General features: G+C 34.5%; 1 protein-coding gene across 2 annotated transcripts; it reads right to left on the minus strand.

Annotated features, from left to right (window-relative positions):
* Positions 1–1,277: 1,277 nt before the first annotated feature.
* LOC117100816 (tetratricopeptide repeat protein 7B-like) lies at positions 1,278–20,520 on the minus strand. 2 transcript variants are annotated; one of them, XM_033240636.1, is made up of 19 exons: positions 20,289–20,520; positions 18,916–19,067; positions 17,803–17,971; positions 16,968–17,184; positions 16,060–16,320; positions 15,608–15,634; positions 13,245–13,308; positions 12,030–12,167; positions 10,918–11,001; positions 10,134–10,238; positions 9,434–9,548; positions 8,493–8,623; positions 7,981–8,141; positions 7,133–7,249; positions 6,462–6,559; positions 4,276–4,413; positions 3,343–3,440; positions 2,717–2,913; positions 1,278–2,249 (listed from the first exon to the last, which is right to left on the minus strand). In XM_033240636.1, the coding sequence occupies exons 1-19, from the start codon at positions 20,407–20,409 to the stop codon at positions 2,120–2,122; spliced, it is 2,523 nt and encodes an 840-aa protein (XP_033096527.1). In that variant the 5' UTR covers positions 20,410–20,520; the 3' UTR covers positions 1,278–2,119. The 2 variants fall into 2 exon arrangements, with proteins under 2 accessions (XP_033096527.1, XP_033096529.1); XM_033240638.1 differs by lacking the exon at positions 15,608–15,634.
* Between the last annotated feature and the right edge of the window lie 56 nt (positions 20,521–20,576).

A 20,576-nucleotide genomic window follows, 5' to 3' on the forward strand; every position in this document is an offset into this window, starting at 1 on the left:
TAAATCAAAGACTTATAACTGTTATAAGTCCTTGATTAAATGAATGCTATATCCATATAGTTATCTTTAATATATCCCAATTATGCTAACCACCTGCATAAAGCACACTAAATATAAACAATTTTTAGTATATAAATTAATTTTAATATGAATTACTAAATATAATTATTTGGTCTGATTAATCATGGCATTTAAGGGGTCTATCTGATTGGGGCTAGGCCCCACTGTCCCCTTCTAGTTCAATCACATATATACCACCAAGCTCTTCAAAACAGGCTCAACAGTATTAAGATCCTCCATATCCTACTAACAATTAAAATAGCAATATAAAACAGTAAATTATTACAGTAGGAATGAAATATAATTAAACAAAATAATAATAATTAGTAAATTAATAGTTTTAATAAAGTATTTATAATTTATTGTAATATTATTTTGTATATTAAAAACATCTGTAAAAATACAAAGTACATAAAAATTAACTATTTAAATTCTAACCCTAACGTTTTGTTCAGGAATGCTAAAAACTGGACACATCACAGTTGACAATCTAATTACCATATTTTTTCAGCTTTCATGTCAATTTATGAGTACTTTCACTTCTAAAAAGAAGAGTGGGAATGTGTTCGTTAATAACCAAACTTTGTAAAACAAATTTAAAAGTCTTGATCCTTTGCTCAACAACATTAACAATCACAATTTCTTACAATCTAGTAGGCTGGGTCTACATGAATCTTCATACCTATGATGGTCATACCAGGGAACAGTGGAATTTTTCACTGTTCCCTGGTCATACTGTATCTACAAAATCTATTTTAGGAACACATCTTATTTACAAATAACCAAATTTCATTGGGATACATAAAGAGAAGTGTCTACTGTATAGAAATATATAATGTGACTTTTGTACCTAGGAATACACTGTTCTTTATAAAGTATCTTTTATGATGGGAAGGATGGTATATGTGGCAAAGACAAGCCAAACCAGTCACTCGTCGCAAAAATCGATTTTGAGTTATTAATACAGTGTCAGAGAGTAAAATAATAGCTATAAAATGGTAAAAAAATCATTCAAATCGGACATTTCCTTATGAAGTTACAAGCGTTTAACCACACAGCTGTTTAAAGAACAATATATGAGAAATTAACCGTCAAAGTTTATGATTTCAGGCATTTCTCATGCAGAAACTATCTTTAAATCCTTAATAAGTATTGTTTTAACATTGAAAATGGGGGAAAATAACAGTATAGAATGATGTGTAGATATATAAAGGTTAGTTTAATGCAATAAAATAGATTTTTTTAAAATTTGACATTCCAGCATGTTTTGGCCATTTTCTCTGAAACACGATTTGCGACGAGTGACTGGTTTGGCTTGTCTTTGCCACATATGGTAACAGCTACAGCTCCAGTGTGATGTCATCAAGTACTTGATGTTTCATATCCAGCTGTGACTTCATCTTTTTAGTATAATCATAATGTGCTGCTGACTCCAGCTCCAGTGATGGTATCAAGTACTGTACTTGATGTTTCATATCCAACTGTTACTTCATTATCTTTTTAGTATCATCATGGTAATGTGCTGTTGATTCCACCTCCAGTAATGTCATCAAGTACTTGGTGTTTCATATCCAGGTATAACAGAATAAAGGAACAAAAAAAAAACCCCCCAACAAACCATGCACTAATGAAAAATTAGTGCATGGTTGGGGATAGGAAAATAACATTGGGAATTGCAGTGATGACATCATGATTGACTTATAATAATCATTATAGTATCATTCATCATAATAATGTGCTTCCGACTCCAGCTCCAATGATGTCATCAAATACTTGATGTTCCATATATCCAGCTGTGAATTCATCATTATAGTATCTTTGATATGTGCTGTTGATTCCAGCTCCAATGATGTTAAAGTACTTTATGTTTCATATCCAACTGTGACATCATCATATATATAGTACATAATTAAGGAGGTACTGTAAGCATTAAATATACAACACTTTGTTGAATGGAAGCATTACTTTATTCTTGTGACCTATAAGTAAAATCAGAAGAATCTAACTGGTTTTGTATAATACTTGATATGTTTTGTATTCAGCTCACAATGTATATTTTTTAAAGTATTCTTGAGATAACCATAAAAGGAACAATAGGTGCTGTTGACTCCAGCTCCAGCGATGTCATCAAGTACTCACTAGCTGTTTCGTATTCACCTTGCGACATTAATATTCTTCCAAGATGGTTCCTATCAAGAAAAATCAACCAATCATTGACAACAAATCATTGACACAATGAATGAATTATATGTGGGAGACAGATCGAGATCGAAATATTGATATAAATTAAAACAAAAATGTAGGTTTAACTGCAGTTATGATTAGACATAATCAAAACACATTGAACCTTGTAATTCTATTATTGTATTGTTTTTCTCTCTGGTTTACTATTCAGCACTCTGGCTTTTTGATGTTTCAACGGTGCACACATTCTGCTCCTTATGGGTCCTGCCAAAAATATTACCGAATAATATCTATAGGCCCTTTATGTTCAGTACCCCTACTTTAGCCAGTGAAAGCCCATAGGCATTATGTCACTGTTTAGAACACAGTTTGAGGAAGAATAAAGAAAGACAAACCATGTAGGCTAAACTGTGACATAACACCTATGTCACTGTTTAGAACACAGTTTGAGGAATATTAAAGAAAGACAAACCAAGAAACATGTGAGGTTGGGTCAATATTCACTGCATCCTTCAACAGTTTCTCTGCCATTGTGTAATTCTGTTGCTCAAGATACAGCATACCAAGGTTCTGAAGGCTTTTGACGTATGATGGATTGATGGCCAGTGCATTATCATAGTACTTCTTGGCATCGGTTAATTCTCCCTTATGGTCATGGATACATCCCCACTGTAATACAGAAAGATTGAAACCATTTAAGAGTGTCCTCTGTTGAACTTCAATTATAATACGTAATAGAAGAACATGACACGCTTATGAACTTGTATTTTAAGTTTAAGTTCAATTCAATTCCAATAATTATTGCAACTTTGGAATTCCATATCATTTCAGTGACGTATCTAGGGAGTGCGCCCCTCCAAAAATTGCTCGCGGACCCCAGACGCCCCCAAAAAATCATGATCAAGTAAGTAAAAATCACCTTATTTTGTGAGTTAGCTCCCCTCGACTGATCGTCGAGGCCCCTACTTCACCTTCGCCCCCCCCCATCTGCTCTCCCACTTCAAAACTTTTAGATACACCACTGATATCATGATGCATTTAAAAAGAATATGATATCAGCCACATTTAGAGATTTTCATTTAAAAAATTCTAATTTACCATGTGTAATATTTGGTGTGACAGAGGGAAGATACTAGCTGCCTCCTGCATACAGGATTTTGCCTCATTCAGCTTACCAACAGCTATGTAAATCTCAGCTGAAAAACAAAAAATGAAAGAACTTGACCATTTGCCTGTTGTGCACAGTAACGTAAAGTGTAGGTTCCATAGGAATGGTTCTGGGAATAAATGATTTAGTTGGGGTATCTGGCTTCAAATTATTATTTATTCTTTTTTATCTGAATAAAAAACAAATATATGATATTTTTGCCATGCTGGGTCTAGATGGTCATGTATCTTGTGTCTGTACCTTGCTTGGAATAATACCTGGGATTTCTGTTTCAGCTGGGCATTGATGGTTATGTAGGATGTCTGTATCAGGCTTAGAATGAAAATTGGAAATTTTGTTTTTTTAAGTTTATACTGCAGAAGATAGAAAAACTTTGCCATTCCTGTCTTAATGGATCCTCCCACTCACAAAACGTCAATGCAAATGTACGCAATCATATACATTTGTAGGAAAGCGCATAATCCTGGCCCCGTTCTGATTTGTCAGTTGGTGAAATCATGGTTTCCTTAAAATTGCTACACTGTCACTACGGGGTTTTCAGTGCCATCAATGTAATACGCAGCAATCCCCGACAGAATCAGGAAGGCTCCTTGATTCAACTGACCAATCAGCATCACCAAAAGCTGTCAGTGATAGCATGTAGCAATTTTATGGAAACAAAGCTTAAGTCTAATTAACATTCTCAAAGTTTCACTGTATGCCATATTAAAAATTGTGTTTGTTTCTATTACATTAAATATGAGTATTTCTTCCCTAAAGTTCATCTTCAACTACATTAAGTATTTTTATTGTTACTGATTGATAATATATCTCAGGTGATTAAAACTAACTTATTGTTTAGTTGATTAAAAAGTTCTTGATACCTGTAGAGAGCCATATCTGTGCCTGGGTGTACCACACTTGCTGTGAGCCTGGCTTTGGTATGTAACTGCCCATTGAAGAGGCAACCTCTGATAATGCTTGCTCAACCCTGGAAGCTGCTAATGAATTATGAATGGATCCTGCAACACAAAATATTCAACAGATTTATTATGCACAAATTCTGAAAACTCTTGTAAACTACCATAACATCTCGAATAGAAGCCCAATGGGCTTAATCTCGAGAAGCAGCCCATCTCGAATTGAAGCCTTCTCTTTAGTTTGAAAAAGTAGCCTCATAGGCTTCTTTTCAAAATAGCATGGGCCTTTTTTTTCAAAACAGTACAGTACATGCACTGTACATGGTTATTGATTTATAGGTTTTAAGTAAATTAGTTTGCTTTATAAACTGGGTCTCATTATGGCTTTGGATGTTTATAATCATAAGAAAAATTCCTGGTTTTGACAGGACTTTAAACCAAAGACACTGCAATTAGAATGCAAGCAACACCCAAGCTACTAAGCTCCACTACCTTAGATTATATATTTGGAAATATGTTAATAATAAAAAAGTATGTAACCTGAATCCAACAACACTTAAGAGAAAGGCATAAATTGGTATTTGGGGCGGGGTGCGTAGACAGTTTTATAACCAATTCATAACTAATTTGCTGGCACTCTAAACCCGAGCATTCCTTAGCCAATCTTAATGAAAGCATGTAAAAATTGCAAAACAAATATGATTTGATAGACTTTAGTTACAATTAAACTAAAGATATTAGAATATTAATTCAATTAAAATGAAGATGATAAAAATAATACTATTCATTAATCAAGGATATCATAATTTTTTCCGTGCTTCTTGGTTCTGTATCTTGTTTTTCATTTGTTTATAAAAATATCAAATACATCAAATCAAATCAAATGATGATGATAAAAATAGCATATTTATTTATTTCCTAGCATACCATACAAAACCAATAACATAATAATATTTATAGAGCTTAATTTACATCCTAATGTAGCACATAAAACCAACACCATAAACAAATTCTAAAGCTTAATTTAATTCATCAGTCTCACAAATGATTGTTATATAATGTTATAAATGCAATAATATTACACACTTTTGTGATGGATTCACATTTTGAATTTTTATATCAAAGACAAAGTATGTGGGGTGCAGAGTTTCGTAACTGTAAAGAAAGGAGCTTTATAAATTACTAGATTGGATTGGATTGGGTTTGACCTAATACACTCATCATAACCAGTAGTTAAAGTTAGTAATATAATTTTCACTTTTGATTTCAACAATCACTACATCATTAAAAAAAAAAGGAGCAAATATATTGTGCTCAAATATAAATTAGCTAAAATAAATACTACATAGCAAGTACCATTTGCCTCTAATTCGAGAACACCTGAAAATGTTTCCAATTAGTTGGTTAGCTTTGTGTTAAAGATTAAAGATTGTTAGTTTGTGCTTTAGAAAACTGATCTTGAATTAAAGGGCTTATCACCAGTTTCTGTAGTATAAAGTGGATTACAGTGGGATATGCCACTGGGTTGGATGTTAGTCAATGGCAGGTTACTTCCAAAAATTGTTTGATTGAAACAATACATACTACACTATTACTCTATTTCCTTACGTTACATTAGCATCTTTATCACATATTGCACTTCTCTTTCCATCCTTTTATCTACCATATAAAATCTATTATCATCAACATTATCACTAAACCATCATTAGCTCTACACAGACAGTACATAGTTCATATTAACCCTGAAACCAGTAAGATGAACAATTTAAGCTACACCAAATAAAAGAGTTAAAAACAAAGCTAAAATAATAATTAAAAAAAGGTTAAACCAAAGCTAAAATGAAATTTATAAAGCAATTACCTTTATACTCATCAACATTGTAATTCATTAAATGAATGAAAGTAAAATAATGACAAGAGAATGGATCATACTATAGTAATATTTGTGGAGTAACAACAACAATTGTAACAAATAAACATTATAGTGCAATGTAACAATAAGTTTCTAATATTTCATATATGTCTGTAATAAACATATCTTCTGCACCACACAATTTGATCAAATATTTAAATAAATATTTAACATCTCTCTTTGTTATGGGGGGTCAGACATTTTATTCTAAGTTAGCAAAGCAGAGCACACTGCCTACCTGAGTCTCTGTCCTTTAACTCTGATATGTGAACGTGTGCCATGCTTCTCTTGTCACTCCCAACCTTTTCTATTAACACCATGCCTTGAAATGTATCACTGTAGAGGGAAAATTGAAGCACTATTATAATCTTTATTATAAACTTCATTACTATGGTCTAATTTTTGAAGCCTGGACCCAGAGATTGCAATCTGAGCAGCTTAATCACCAAGCAATAACTTCACTCTTACTGGTAAGTAGGGAGCTTTCGATTTGCGCAACGACGCAATGCTAGAATGGAATGACTTATGCATGACCGTCCTACCTGGCGTCCTACGTTCTCTGCATATGTAGATTTGACGAAATTGCAACCTAAAGCCCCCTAATATTAAAGCACCCTGTTGCCAAAATGCCAATTTCAAATCCTCTTATTGGCCAATTATAAACCTCCAATTCTGGTGGATTTTAAAAGTTATTTTTATTGGTCAATTAATTTTAAAACCTTTTTTATTGGTCAATTTTAAATTTGGACACCCCCTCCTCTCACCAAAATCTCTTTGGGAAAAATGTATGGAAACAGATGACACTCTTTCAATGAGTGCAACATCTATTTTTTCTACTAGAACCGGAAGGATATAAAAAACAGAATAATTTTATCTATTAATTTTAACAAACCATCTATGGTAGAGTACCTGTGCATAATTTTGTCATGTGTCTTCTTCCACATACTTAGCATGGACTTGCAGGTCATAAGGGCTTCATCTGGTCCTCGCACTATTGCTACGAGTTTGATCATAGTGAATAACATACTGTGGGAAGAAACATAAGTAATGGTAAGAGAATAAGAAGTTGTGTTTCATAGGTGTTTAATCTAGTGATGGGGTAATAATAATTTGAAGTGCATAGCACACTGCGCTATATAAGTCTACCATTATTATTATTATAAAATTCTTTACTCTCATGTAAAACAGGTGTAACAGCCTTAACGAGCTCTGTCCAAAGTGGAGGGGGGGGGGCTTGACCTGTCTGATGGGGGAATATTAATACAATGAAATTTCAAAATTCTTTACTGTCATGTGCAACAGGTGTAACAGCCTTAACAAAGGCATATTTGTGGTCCAGTCTGATGGGGGAATATTAATACAATGAAATTTCAAAATTCTTTACTGTCATGTGCAACAGGTGTAACAGCCTTAACAAAGGCATATTTGTGGTCCATTTTAAGCTGTTTTCTCTTGTGTGTGGTGCAGTGGCCGCTCTAAGATATATTTTCTGGGGGGGGGGGGCTGAGCTGTCCAACATGGGGACTTAAGCTTGTAGGCCTGAGCTGGAGAAAAGGTTCGAGAGGGGGGTTCCCCATCCAAAATGAGATTTTTTAAAGAATAGGAACATTTGGATGGGCCGAAATGACACTCTCAGACTGTGACAGACATGTGTTGACCTGTCTGGTGGGGGACTTAAGCCCCTGCTGCTCCCCCACTCACGCAGCCACTGGTGTGGTGGACTTTGATCAAGAAACCTGTCATCAAATTTCACTGACCTCATGTTGTCTGGGTACTGTTCAATAGCTCCCTTGATCACCTTCAATGCGTCATTGAAGAGTTTCTGAGATGACAGCAGCAAGGCTAGTAGGTGCAGAGACTCAGCATGGTCACTGCACAGTTTCAAAGCTGTGCGAATCTTTTCAAGAGCTTCAGGAATCTAATATGGAGAAAAAAAAATGCTGAACTATTAACTGATTTAAAAGCAGACCTTTGTAGCCACTATTTTAGGAACAGTAAAATATCAGCTTTTTACTGTTGAACACAGGAAAACTAAATATAGTATCAACTATGGTAACACAAAATGACAGCATAACATATTTAAACACATGTATTTAATGGGGCAACATCTGTTCTGCCTGGTCAGTTGTTAAATTTGATTGAAACTACAGGAAGCCACACTGCATTTGTGACACCTGGAAAATAGCTGCTGTTTGAAAGTTTTTTATTAAGTGAAGTGATGATTGTGGCAAAGCTTTCAAGAGATTTGTAACACCTGGAATAAACGCACCTGTCTTGAATATGCTAATTGAAGTGCATAATGGAAGGCTATCAAGTGATCATGTTTATCAAGATGCTCTGCTTTCTTTAAAGCTTCCAGCGATTGCATCTGATGTTGCTGCCTTTCTTTATTTAGTGTTGCTGGAAAACAAAATATATATAAAAAATAACATTGACAATATTATTAAATATTGCAAATTTATAATGCTCCAACTCCAAAATAAAGACTTACCACAGATACGATGATTAACAAGTTCGCTGATAGACGCGAGTTCACATCCGACAGGGTTCACTGAGAGCGACAAGGAATTAACGCCCACACTATATACTGCTACATTGTATTGTACGTCAACAGAATACAATGTTTTGGCCTGGCATTCAGGAAGTAATGATTTCAAAATATATACCATATGTTTGTTCATGTTCATTACAGTTAATAGCAATGATGGTGGTGCACTTTATGCTATGGCGTATAGGAAAGAGCTAGGAAAAATAGACTTGACAGTAGTCAACGTGTTAAAAGCTTTGGTAACAGTTATTACAAGTAAGCCCGTGACCAGAGGGGCTTTTAGTGGTTCTGGCAAGCAAATCATTTTCAGAGAAACCCCCCCCCCCCCATTTGTCCATTGAACCCATACACAATAGCCTATAAACACACAAAAAAAACTTTCCTCTTCACCCAGTGGTTGTTTTTTTCTTCTTTCCTTCAGATTGAAAATTGCTTTTGAAGGATAATTACAATATATTCTATTTTTTTAATTGCATCAAAAAGTAAGCTTTAAGCCTGTGAACCCCATTTAACTCTTCATTGACGTCCCTTAACCCAATGCTCAGAACCCCTCTTTTACCCAATGCTCAGAACCCCAATTTTACCCAATGCTCAGTATCCTCATTAGGTCTGGTACTGCAGGTGAAAAGTGGGCTTTATGACCTGCTGAATGCTCTGCTTACCTTCTCCAGCCTTCATGGCTTCTCCTATGCCGAGCATCATATATGCTCTAGCTGTAAACAGCTGTTTGCTCTGCAAGGAGATAACTTTCTTGCAAAATTCAATACCATCATCAATCTGTTTGCAGAAATAACAATCAACTATTGTCAAAAACACAAGGCCAAAAAAAAAATAATTGATTATCAATTACAAAGATAACAATAAAGGTTATTAACAATTATAATTAATGATACAATAAGGGAAGCAAAAATGTTTTTTCAAGCACAGTGAAAATTGCTAACCAGTGTCAATCTATCAGGCATTTTTGATATATCATTGAAATTTTCAAATTTGAAGCATAATATTACTTTACAATAAGCATGCAAAAACATTTGACAATGTAAATGTATATACTGTACAGTATATGGTTCTTTGTTTAGACCAACAAAGGTATTCATATTAGGCCTCCAAGAGGGAAACCTATAGTGGATGCCTACAATATATATTCTGTAAACCAAGAGAAAACCCCCTACTCCTTTTAAATGGTGTAATAATATCTATGAATAGCTTATACTGTATCAAAGGGACAAGATAATTAGAGCAATTTGTCTTAATACCCAAAGACCAAGCATGGCAGGTCTTGAACAACTGGTCTGTCTCAAACCAAATTCCAATCCCTAAGCGCTGCATAACTCACTCTCATAGACTGAACATGATACAAACCTGAGCTAAGTGCTTGAAGCATATTTTTGCGGCCATCATCAACACACTGGAATTCTTCGGCTGCAGTCGATGGCACTCTTCTAAAACCAGGAGAGCTCTTGCAAACTAATGATAAATATATATTAGAAAAAAAAAATACTCATCAAAAGATTGAGGCTACGTTCAGACTTGGATATAAGCCAGGCTTGAGTTAAGCCTGGCTGCGTTCAGACTAGCAGGATTAGCCAGGAGGCGCGAGCATTTGCATAATAATGAACCGTGACCAGGAAACGTGTTTCAATTGCTCGCGATTATGCTCGCTCACAGTGTACGTAATTGAATGCAGATTGGTCATAGTCAATGAAAGACCTCCGCAACGATTAAAGCCCGGCTTAGAAAAGTTAAACACGGTGGCATGCCAGGCCTGGTTACTAAATAGAAACACAGCCTGGCTTGAGATAAGCCACCTACTATAGTTCAGACTGGCAGGTGGATAAACCCTGTCAGTTGAGCCAAATTTATCCACCTAGTCTGAACTAGGCCTCTGTCTAAAAGCCCTGTCTGGATTATCACATTTTCAAAAAAATTGTGTATGCCCATATATAGTCATATATTTGGTCATGGTGTCGTGAAGATAAAATATTCTATTCTTTAAAAATACTCAAATGATTCTGTCTAAAGCCCTGTCTGGATTATCACATTTTCTTTAAAAAAAAATTGTGTATGTCCATATATAGTCATATTATGCCTATATTTGGTCATGGTGTCGTGAAGATAAAATATTCTATTGGCTGCTTTACAATACCTTGCCAGCACAAGTAAGTGACAGTGCAAACTGGTACCACAAATGGAACTCTTCAGATGAGAACTTCATACTCCTGTCAAAAGTCTAAATAAACAATACAAGTAACAACAAAATGATAATTATGAAAAATTAATAATAATATAATAACAACAATATTTTAATAATTTATTATAATTTTTTTAAATAATATAAAAATCAAACATCTAAAAATAATTAAAACAATTTTAAAATCTTAAAATAACAAGAGCGACCGCTCATCGGTCCGTGCATTCCTCCACGCTTAAATGCGGTACAGGTGCAAGGGTTAGTTATTATATTGGGTTTTTTGGAAGAGCTAATAAGATAGAAATGTTTAAATAATTAGGATGTTTATTTGTACTAACAAAATATTATTTAGAATGTTCATTTGTACAAAATTAGAACATCTTAAAATTGAAAAAAAAAAAAAATTCTTAAAATTAGAAAAAAAAAATTGAATGCCAAGACGCGATTCGAACTCACAACCTTAAGTTCTTTAGAACACATCCTTAACCGACTGCTCCATCCATGCGACGTGCCCTATTTGTGGTAAGGGCAGTAATGTACAGTCCTTGCTGAATTCACTGTTTTGTAGGTGTAGGGGGAACCCTGGGGTCCAACTTAAAAAAAGGGTGATGAACGTTTGTTAGAAATCACCTCTAATATATGTGTACAAAATTTTCTGCACGTCCGTTCAAAACTGGCGACACTGGACGCTTTTAAAGTTTTAGTAACAAGAATAAGAACAGCAGTGAGGTTCTGGAGTCAGCGTCTTGCGCGAACCCAAAAAATAGAAATATAAAGATAATATAAGCACATTCTGTAAGCTGTGAAGTAGCAGTTTACCAGGGAAGAACTCATGAAGATGCCAATACTTTCATGCTTAACTGCTAAAAGAGTATCAGGGGTAGTGTGCTACTTTTGCATACTCAAAAAGCCATGAAGATATTACTAATACTGCGGCCGCCGCCATATCCCAAGAGAGACTTATCCTAGGCCCTAGCTCAAGAATGGCACAACAGAGTATGAACTCATGTATGGACTTGATAAGAAGATTTTAAAATTAAATATTTAGTAAGTTTAAATAGCCTTACCTCAGAAAGAAGAGAAAACTGAGACATTTTGACCAGTGAAATGGAGAGGAGATCATAAATGGCTTCAATGTTTAGCACAGACTCGTTCCTTCCACCGGCGTACTCAGGAGAACGATTCAAAACCACATCCTTTGATACCTGTTAAATGACAGGTACGCAACAATAATATAATTATATATTAAGGCCCATGGGATATGGATTGCCAATAGAAATCTTATCTGCGTAAGCAGCAATCTATTTAATAACAAAAATAACGTTGAATTTGTATAGTGTATGATGTATGGACCACTATGATCTTTTGTAACCGGAAAAGCAATAAATCAAAGTGAATTATTGTATCTCTATAATGTACCAACATTATATCAATTATCCAATTATTACCAATTCAGTTTATTGTAATTAAGTTGAATTTTGCTAAATACAGTAATGCTAATCTCCTTTCCTTCATTTTCTTTTAATCATTTCTTCTGCTCTCTTATTTATTCATTTTCTTCTTCTTTATAATAATAATAATAATATACTTTATTTTTACACGGATACACTTGATTCACCCAAGGGTGTTTTTCGCCAAGGCCGTGCAAGGCCATGTAAAGTAACAACATATAAGGAAAATATATAATTAAAAAAACTTTGCATATTCTTTTCTCTACATTTTGCTTTCTTTAAATTTTTTTATTTTCTATCTTTTTATTTTCCATTTTTTCCATTCATTTCTTATACTTTCATTTCTTTTGATTTTCTTCCCTTTTCCTAAGACAATGACCTTGAGGCCAACTCAGACAGCGTCGTACGACGCAGCCTGATGCAATTTATTGTCTGGGACAGTCTTAAGCCATCGTGAGAAATATTAAACATGTTTAATATTCTACGACCCGACGGTCCCCGACGCAAAAAATCGCGTCTGTAACTCACACAGACCCAACGTGACAACAAATTGCGTCGGGCTGCATCGTACGACGCTGTCTGAGTTTGCATTTATACACATACAATAAACATGACAGAAATCCATTAGCTAATATATCATTGACTTGCATAAACAACAATCTCTTTAGCACAACTGACAGGAGGACAATTAGTTGATTGATGATCTTAACAAATGCAATAATAAATACTGCCAATGATGATAATTAATAATGACTACTAATGAGAATGATGATGACAATAATGATTAATGATGATGATGAAGATGATAATAACTGATGACTAATTACAAACCTGAAGTTCACATATTAGCAAAAGGAGAAGTACTTCTTCATTTCTGTTTTTTGGAACAAATATACTGCAAAAAAATATAAATCATATAATGTAATACTTAGGCAATACTACCTACACAATACTATATACAGGTAAGGAGACTTTTCACCTTGTAGCGAACCTATTTTATTAAAGATCCTCAAAAGAGGGTGGAAAAATGAAAATAACATTTGTTTTCTTACTGCCAAAAGCATCTAGGCGGAGGATAAAATATACTGTACATGTTATTGATGATTGTAAACAGTATAAGATTGATTAATGCTTTAAAATGTAAATAGTTAAGGAAGAAATAGACATAACTTATTTTGGGGATTTCAGAGGAGTAAAGGGCACAATAAATATAAATTTAAAAAAAAAAATTTATTCTGAAATTTCCAATTTTTGTGGTGGAGGGTGCGCTAACTGTCCAAAAATTGGCAGTCGGAGTGTTCGCTAAACAAGGTATTAAAAAAGTATATATTATACATAAAAACAAATAATTAAAAATGCTATTTTCAGTCAATGAGTAAGTTATTTTAAAACAGCAAGTTCTTAGAGGATTGTTCATTATCACAAACCATGTTAAAGTAAGGGGAAGGGATAACTATTGGCAAACTAGGTAGAAGCATTAAGATGGTTGTACACTAAGTGAATTTATTTGTGCGAATCAAAAGCATTGGTTTGCTACCTGCCTCTGACTAGTTGCGCATTTTTTAACTTCGCAAAAAGTAGAAACGGTTTGAAGTACTGACTTCGCTGAAGTGAAAAACTCCGATAGAAATGTGACGTGTATGTGCATGAACCAACGCTTACGATGCCCTCATGACCATATTTAGGCATGTCACATGTTATTATAAAATAAAATCTGTTAGTCAGGATAGGGTTTAAGCCCTGTCCAGACTATCAAATTTAATTTGACAAAAAAATGTGACGTGACTAAATATAGTCATGATGACATCACATCATGACCATATATAGGCACATCATGACAAAATATGGGCATACAACAGATGTCTGTCAAAGGAAATTAGATAGTGTTAGACAGAGCTGAAGAATATTTTGAGTTTATGAAGCATCATTTTCATGATGTAGTGGGTCAGTCACTGTCAGTAGAGAATGAAATTTCAAGGCAAGCAGGGGATACTATGAATGATGATGCATTTCCCATACCCCTACTGGTTTTTTCATTTCTCACCTTGCTGTATTAGACTTTAAAAGCCAGGCCACCTCCCCCCCCCCCCAGTTTTTAAATATTCAGAAATATGTATCCCATTAACTGTTCCTAATTTTTTCATCAAACACCCTTTTTGTGTCTTAAACTCTGTCTACACTATCAAATTTTGTGTGACAAAAAAGTGTGATATGCCCATATATGGGCATGATGACATCACACCATGACCATATATAGGCATAGCATTACTATATATGGGCTTGTCACATTTTTTTTGTCAAAGTAAATTTGATAGTAGAAAAAACAGTTGTATAATCAAAATATCAAACAAATTGTTTCTGCTGGAGCCTGGCTTTAAAGAATGGTTGCCATATTTAGAATTGAGTGTCTGCCTTCTAAAAAAAATGAGATTTATCCCTTTTCATAAATTCATCCTGGGTATTCTATTTATATTATAGTATATAATTAAGTTTCTTTTACATTGATCAGCAAGAAAATCTGGTTATTATATGAAAATGATGCTTCATAACTCTATCATTACTAAAGGGAGAGGAGGTATTTTTATCTAGGTGTTTTGTATGATTTGAGTGCTGGACTCTAGAATTAGAAGCCCCTGCATTATTACTACCAATCTACGGTTCTACTTCATAATAATATAGCATTCAAACAATCAATTTACAGAATGCATTAAGTTAACTACAGAGGGCAGTCTTTATTATTCTCTATAAATCCATGAATAGAATTTCAAATATATTAAAAAGTCTGTTAGAGTGAATCATATCACCTTTGCCAAATATAAACAAATTATGAAAAAGTAAAATTATTTTGTTAAGATGAAAATTAAAAAGATCATGCATAAATAGATAATACCAAACCAAACAATCAACAGACAGTTTAAAGACTGGTAAAAAATGAGACAACCTAAAGAAAACCCAAATTTCAAACACTGAGTTTTATGTGAAAATGTAAACTAATTAAATTCAAACCTCAAGAAAACAAAACAAAGATCACACAAAGACTTTTATCTAATGAAATAGATTTCAATGCAAAAATTAAAAACTATTATACTATTCATTCATGTGCATTCACAGGGTTCTAAAGTTGTATGGAAAAAAAAAAAACACACAATGCAGTTGTTAAACAGCTCAGTTCACAGAAACTCCGGGTAACTTACAGTTCCATAGGGCAATGACTTGGCCGACTAAATATAAAGCAAAGCAATCAATAAACATACATAATCAGCAAGGCTAAACGATTACATATTACAGTATTGAATAAGACAAGCTGATATTGTAATTCATTAGAGGCCAATGTTCATCCTCCTATAACTATACAAAAACATCCTGAGTTCCTTATTTTCCATTAGCTGTGAGATGGCTTATTTCATAAATAAATTACATCTATGCACTTGTTTGGCAAAAGAGTGTATGTGTGATTAAATTTGTCAGCAAATAAAACGTTCATACAGTATTTGAATTTGTTTTACCTATTACAATAACAATTGTTTTATGCTTTTATTTATTTGCTTTTTCACAATAATTATGTACACAAGCATAACAACACTTTTCAAAACAATGGCGCCCTCTATCATAATCACTGGATAGCAAGTAATAACAAGACACATACCTGTCAGTGCTGTACATTTTTGGTTTTAGGGATTGTCTCGACAACGAATGGCGCATCCCAGGCTGAACCGTTAGACCGACGGAACGACTTAATGTGCCGCCCTCGTTGTCAACCACAGGCGCTGTGTAGGTGCTATTGCAGATGCCACGTAAGAGTACCTCCACTAGTTCTCGTGCCAACGTAACACGGATGTCCTGAGAACTACGCGCTTCAACGGCTTTCAGGATCTGTCTGAAGCGATTGATTCCGCGATTCTTATCACTATTAGAACCAATTTAAAGAATAAATAATGATTATATGTTATATATATTATTATGAAGTAGGGCTAATATATCAAGTCAAGGTATTATTGAGTATAATATCGAGTCAAGGAGGAGGTCAAAATTTTGTACCTCAGCCATGTGTTTCGGTTGAGGTGGTCCAGATCCTATCTGAAAAATCGACTTTTTGGGCTCCCTCTATATTGAATTCTTGAATCCACCACTGTTCAACTAAATAACAATTCACCATTGAATCATATACTTTCCACAAGTCCCTTATTTTTTTTTCATTCTGGACAGCGCCACCAACGAGAATGTTAATTAAAAGACAGAAAAAAAAAGAAGAAGAAGAATCAAGTATGGGATGCCAATTAAATGGGTATGGCGTGCACTAAGTGCAATAAAGAGTGAGTAACCAAAAATTATGGCCGGGAACCCAGGCTACATTGAATCATAGCAATACTATATACTTCATTTATGTTACATCGACATTAACAGTGTAATATACAGTGTTCTTTACATATTTCAACACTGACAATATATATTTGTATACATTACATGATTTCCTATATGAATTACATAATTTACTAATATTACTGTCATCTTTACTTCACATAAAAATAAATTGATACAAGTACAATAAATTACCCTTTTGAAAGGTGTAGTATGGGTGCTCTTTGCACGACTGTTTCCAAGACAGGCCCCATACCAGTCAGATTGCCGCCAACACAGCCAACTTTTTCAAGTTCCTGTAAGTAGTGTAAGGCCAGATCTCCTCCTTTTTCATAATTGTATATAATATCTTCTTCATCTGCTGTGTTGCTTGTATCTTTCCTCTCACTGATTGTTCTCTCCAAACAGATCCCTGTGGATTAGTTAATTCAGGAATTAAATATAAAGATACTGTTTGACATATAATATTATTAACACTCCGACCGCCAGGGTTTGAAAAGATAGTATCAGCCACAGCCAGACTTTTTAGCAAATTTTAACACTTTGTCGAAGCTCGTTGAGAGTGCGTATGTGATCAGATTGACATGTACAGTAATGAATAATACAAGAACTACAAATATTTTAGCTTTACAGTGGTACCAAACACTTTATTCTACTCACAATCTGTGACCCGTAACAATAAAATAAAAATGACTCACTTTTGGAGATAAATGCACTTTCACAACGAAACTGAGATAATTGCGATTTTGTGAAAGTAAATCAATACCAGTCTACGCTAATGTAAACAAACAAATAGTGAAATACTTACGGTCCAGACTGAATATAGTGTTTAAATTGTTAGTACATGTTGGTAATTACCCCATCTATCGGATTCTGTAAAAAAACCTGGAACACGGAGACCTCCGTGTTTGGCAGTCAAGCGTTGCGTTACCAAACACGGAGATCTCTGTGATTTGCTGGCAGGGTGTTAAAAGGATAAAATAGTTACTGTATTACACTTCAATTAAAACAGATCAAAACAAGTTCTTACCCTTTAAACCAAAGGCCTCTGCCATCATTCGAAGCATCCTATTGGACGTGTCTTGTACGTCTAAAGTGTCCAAGCCTAATGTGTCATACATGTTCAGGGCCTCTTTATACTCTCCACATGCAAAGTGGTATTTTGCCATCAGTAATTGGGCCTCCTTGTACAAATAATGCTAGGCAGAAAAAAAAACATAAAATCTGCAATATATACACAATTCAAATCAAAGCATAATTATATTAATGTAATTTTAATTTATTATATGTTTATTTCTCTATTAGTAAGTATAGTAAAATTTTTTTGTTTTTCTTTGCTGTGTAATAACATTCCTAAGCCCAATCTTGAAATCTTTCTTTTTCATTCAGCTTTAATACTTCTTTCATCTACAACTCTTTTCCACCAATTGTCTGTTGTGCTCGCTTTTCCTCTTCTTTCAAACTTTCATCTAATCTTGTGTAATTTTCCCTGTGGCCATTTATTTTTGTTGAAATATTTATTTTAATATCTTGATTTTGCTTTGTTTTTTTTTTTTTGTCAAGTAAATAATTTGTCCATTAAAAATATGTTTTTTTCTATACATTATTACTTTTGTTATTTTTTCTGTGATTTCTCAAAATATTTTGTTATTATATACACGATAAATCGTTATCGAATCATCCTAGTGTAAAAATTTCGCATATTTGATTTATTTTCTATATGAACAATTGCTTTTAGATATTTATCGTTATTGTTGCAAGTACAAATAGGCCTCAACAACCGATTTTTCCCCATCTTAAAATATAAAAAAATGTATAACCTTTCCAGAGTCTTCCATCAAACACCTCTGTTAGTGTCTCAGAAGAATCAGTTGTATAACATATCAAAAATTTGTTTTCCTCTGGAGCCTGGTTTTGATGCAATGGATCTATATACAGTTAAACTTGCCTTAGTCGACTGTGCTGAAGTCAAATAATTTCTAAGTCGATCTTATTTTACATGCCAAATTGTTGTGTTTTCCATTAAGAATCTGTAAGTCAAATTTTATCCAAGTCGAACAATATTTCATATTTCATATTTTATTTTGGATTCGACTTAGGCAAGTTTAACTGTAGAAGAAATCAACATTTTGTTGAAGCATACCTTGTTGTTTCCTTTAAGTGCATTTTGCAAGTGTTGCTTAGCAGATCGAAGCTCCCTCTTAGCCTTGGCAACATGATCCTGTGTCTTTGGAGGATATTTTATGACAAAGGTTTCCAACTCTGCTTCGCCCAATGCAACATTCAATAACACTTCTGTAAAGGAATTTTAGATTCAATATATATCATTACTGTAGACCTTAAATAGAAATTTATATAGCACATTTTATCAAACACAAGAATTAATTTTTAAAAGTGAGATGTACAGTATAATCATTAACAATAACAAACACCTTATTGTCATCGATTGACATTATTAATATTATTATTATTAAAACCACAAAATCCTAAAGAAAGTATATGTATGATTTGAATCTATACAGTATATTACCTAGGCCTACAGTAGAGACCTATTTACCAAGGCTTATGGTCAGCGGTGGTGCCAGAAATTTGCGACAAGGGGTCCGACGTGTCCAACAGAGGGGTCTGAACCAAGGCGACGACGAAACCTTGGTCGATGGCCCGGAATAAAAAAAAATCCCTGTTAGGGTTCACGGAAGAGTTTTTATGGCTTAATTTGGTCCTAAAATGTGCTTTGTGCTCAAAATAGCATTACTTGGATAGGCAAATTATTATTTAAAAAAATGTTGGATCCAATGACTTAGTCGTTCATCACACGACCGGGGGGTCCAGGTCTGTTCGATGGGTGGGAAAATGCCAACCCTACCCCACACCCCCGCTGGTGCCACCACTGTTTATGATGTGATGACCGGGGGCGAATTGCTTTATTTAGATGGTCTTAACGGTTAGCCGGCTATAATCCTGACGTCCCTAGTGGTCTATGATTATAGACCACATTGCTATACCACAGTCTAACCAGTTAGCCATCTTAAAAAGCCTACTCAGAGGAGGCTTAAAACAGTTTAAAATCATTTTCATTGTGGCGTTCTGCTGATTAATTCGCCCTCAATCTTACGTTACCAGGGAGTCATTGTTTGTGTTTCAATACTGAAAGCGGTTATTTAGGGAAGACTGTTTTATAGCAATGGTCTTAGAGGAATGACTTTAGTACAGTAAGACGGCCTAGCTAGGCCAAAACTAAGTGATAAAGCCAGCTTTATTCGATGAGTTAAGTCTAGGCATACCTACCAGTTCAGACCGTTTTATAGCAATCTTATTATGGTGTGATGACCGGGTCTGGATACAGACAGACAGGCCTATCTATAGGCCTAAGCCTCTAGCTAGCTACCTAGGGCCTAGGCCTCTAGGCTAGCCTAGACCTCCTAGGCTTAGTTAGGCTCTTCTTCCTAGACCTAGCCTACCTAGCTAGCTATCCTAGGCCTAGCCTACACAGTTTGACAATGAATACTGACAAACCTAAATTAGGAGATTTAGTCTTTGCTTGCTTTGATATATCTAAAATCTTTTCCCAGTTACATTCTGCTCTACTCTTCTCAATTTCACTCTCAAGCCGAGCTGCTTTCTTTGAAGTAGCCATATCACATCGACAAAGCAATCACCTTCAAACCGGGCACCGCCTACAAAATCCGACGTAAACAACCCACCGCGCAGATTATCAAAGCCTCGTCGGCTGCTAATAATCTAAAATCTAAAAATACAATTAAAAGTAACCTCCGACCTAAAAATAATGAAATAAATTTATAT

Source organism: Anneissia japonica, unplaced genomic scaffold (genome assembly GCF_011630105.1).
Source record: "Anneissia japonica isolate Jap-2015-1 unplaced genomic scaffold, ASM1163010v1 scaffold287756_len632865_cov181, whole genome shotgun sequence".
Classification (NCBI taxonomy): Eukaryota; Metazoa; Echinodermata; class Crinoidea; order Comatulida; family Comatulidae; genus Anneissia; species Anneissia japonica.

What these genes read in the sequence shown, in the direction of transcription:
- LOC117100816 (XM_033240636.1), bottom strand. Translation starts at nt 20,409, where the DNA reads ATGGCTACTTCAAAGAAAGCAGCTCGGCTTGAGAGTGAAATTGAGAAG. An exon ending in CAGTACCCAGACAACATGAG is followed by an intron (nt 7,250 to 7,980) that starts GTCAGTGAAATT and finishes TTCTTCCCACAG; the next exon opens with TATGTTATTCACTATGATCA. An exon ending in CACACCAAATATTACACATG is followed by an intron (nt 2,914 to 3,342) that starts GTAAATTAGAAT and finishes TCTGTATTACAG; the next exon opens with TGGGGATGTATCCATGACCA.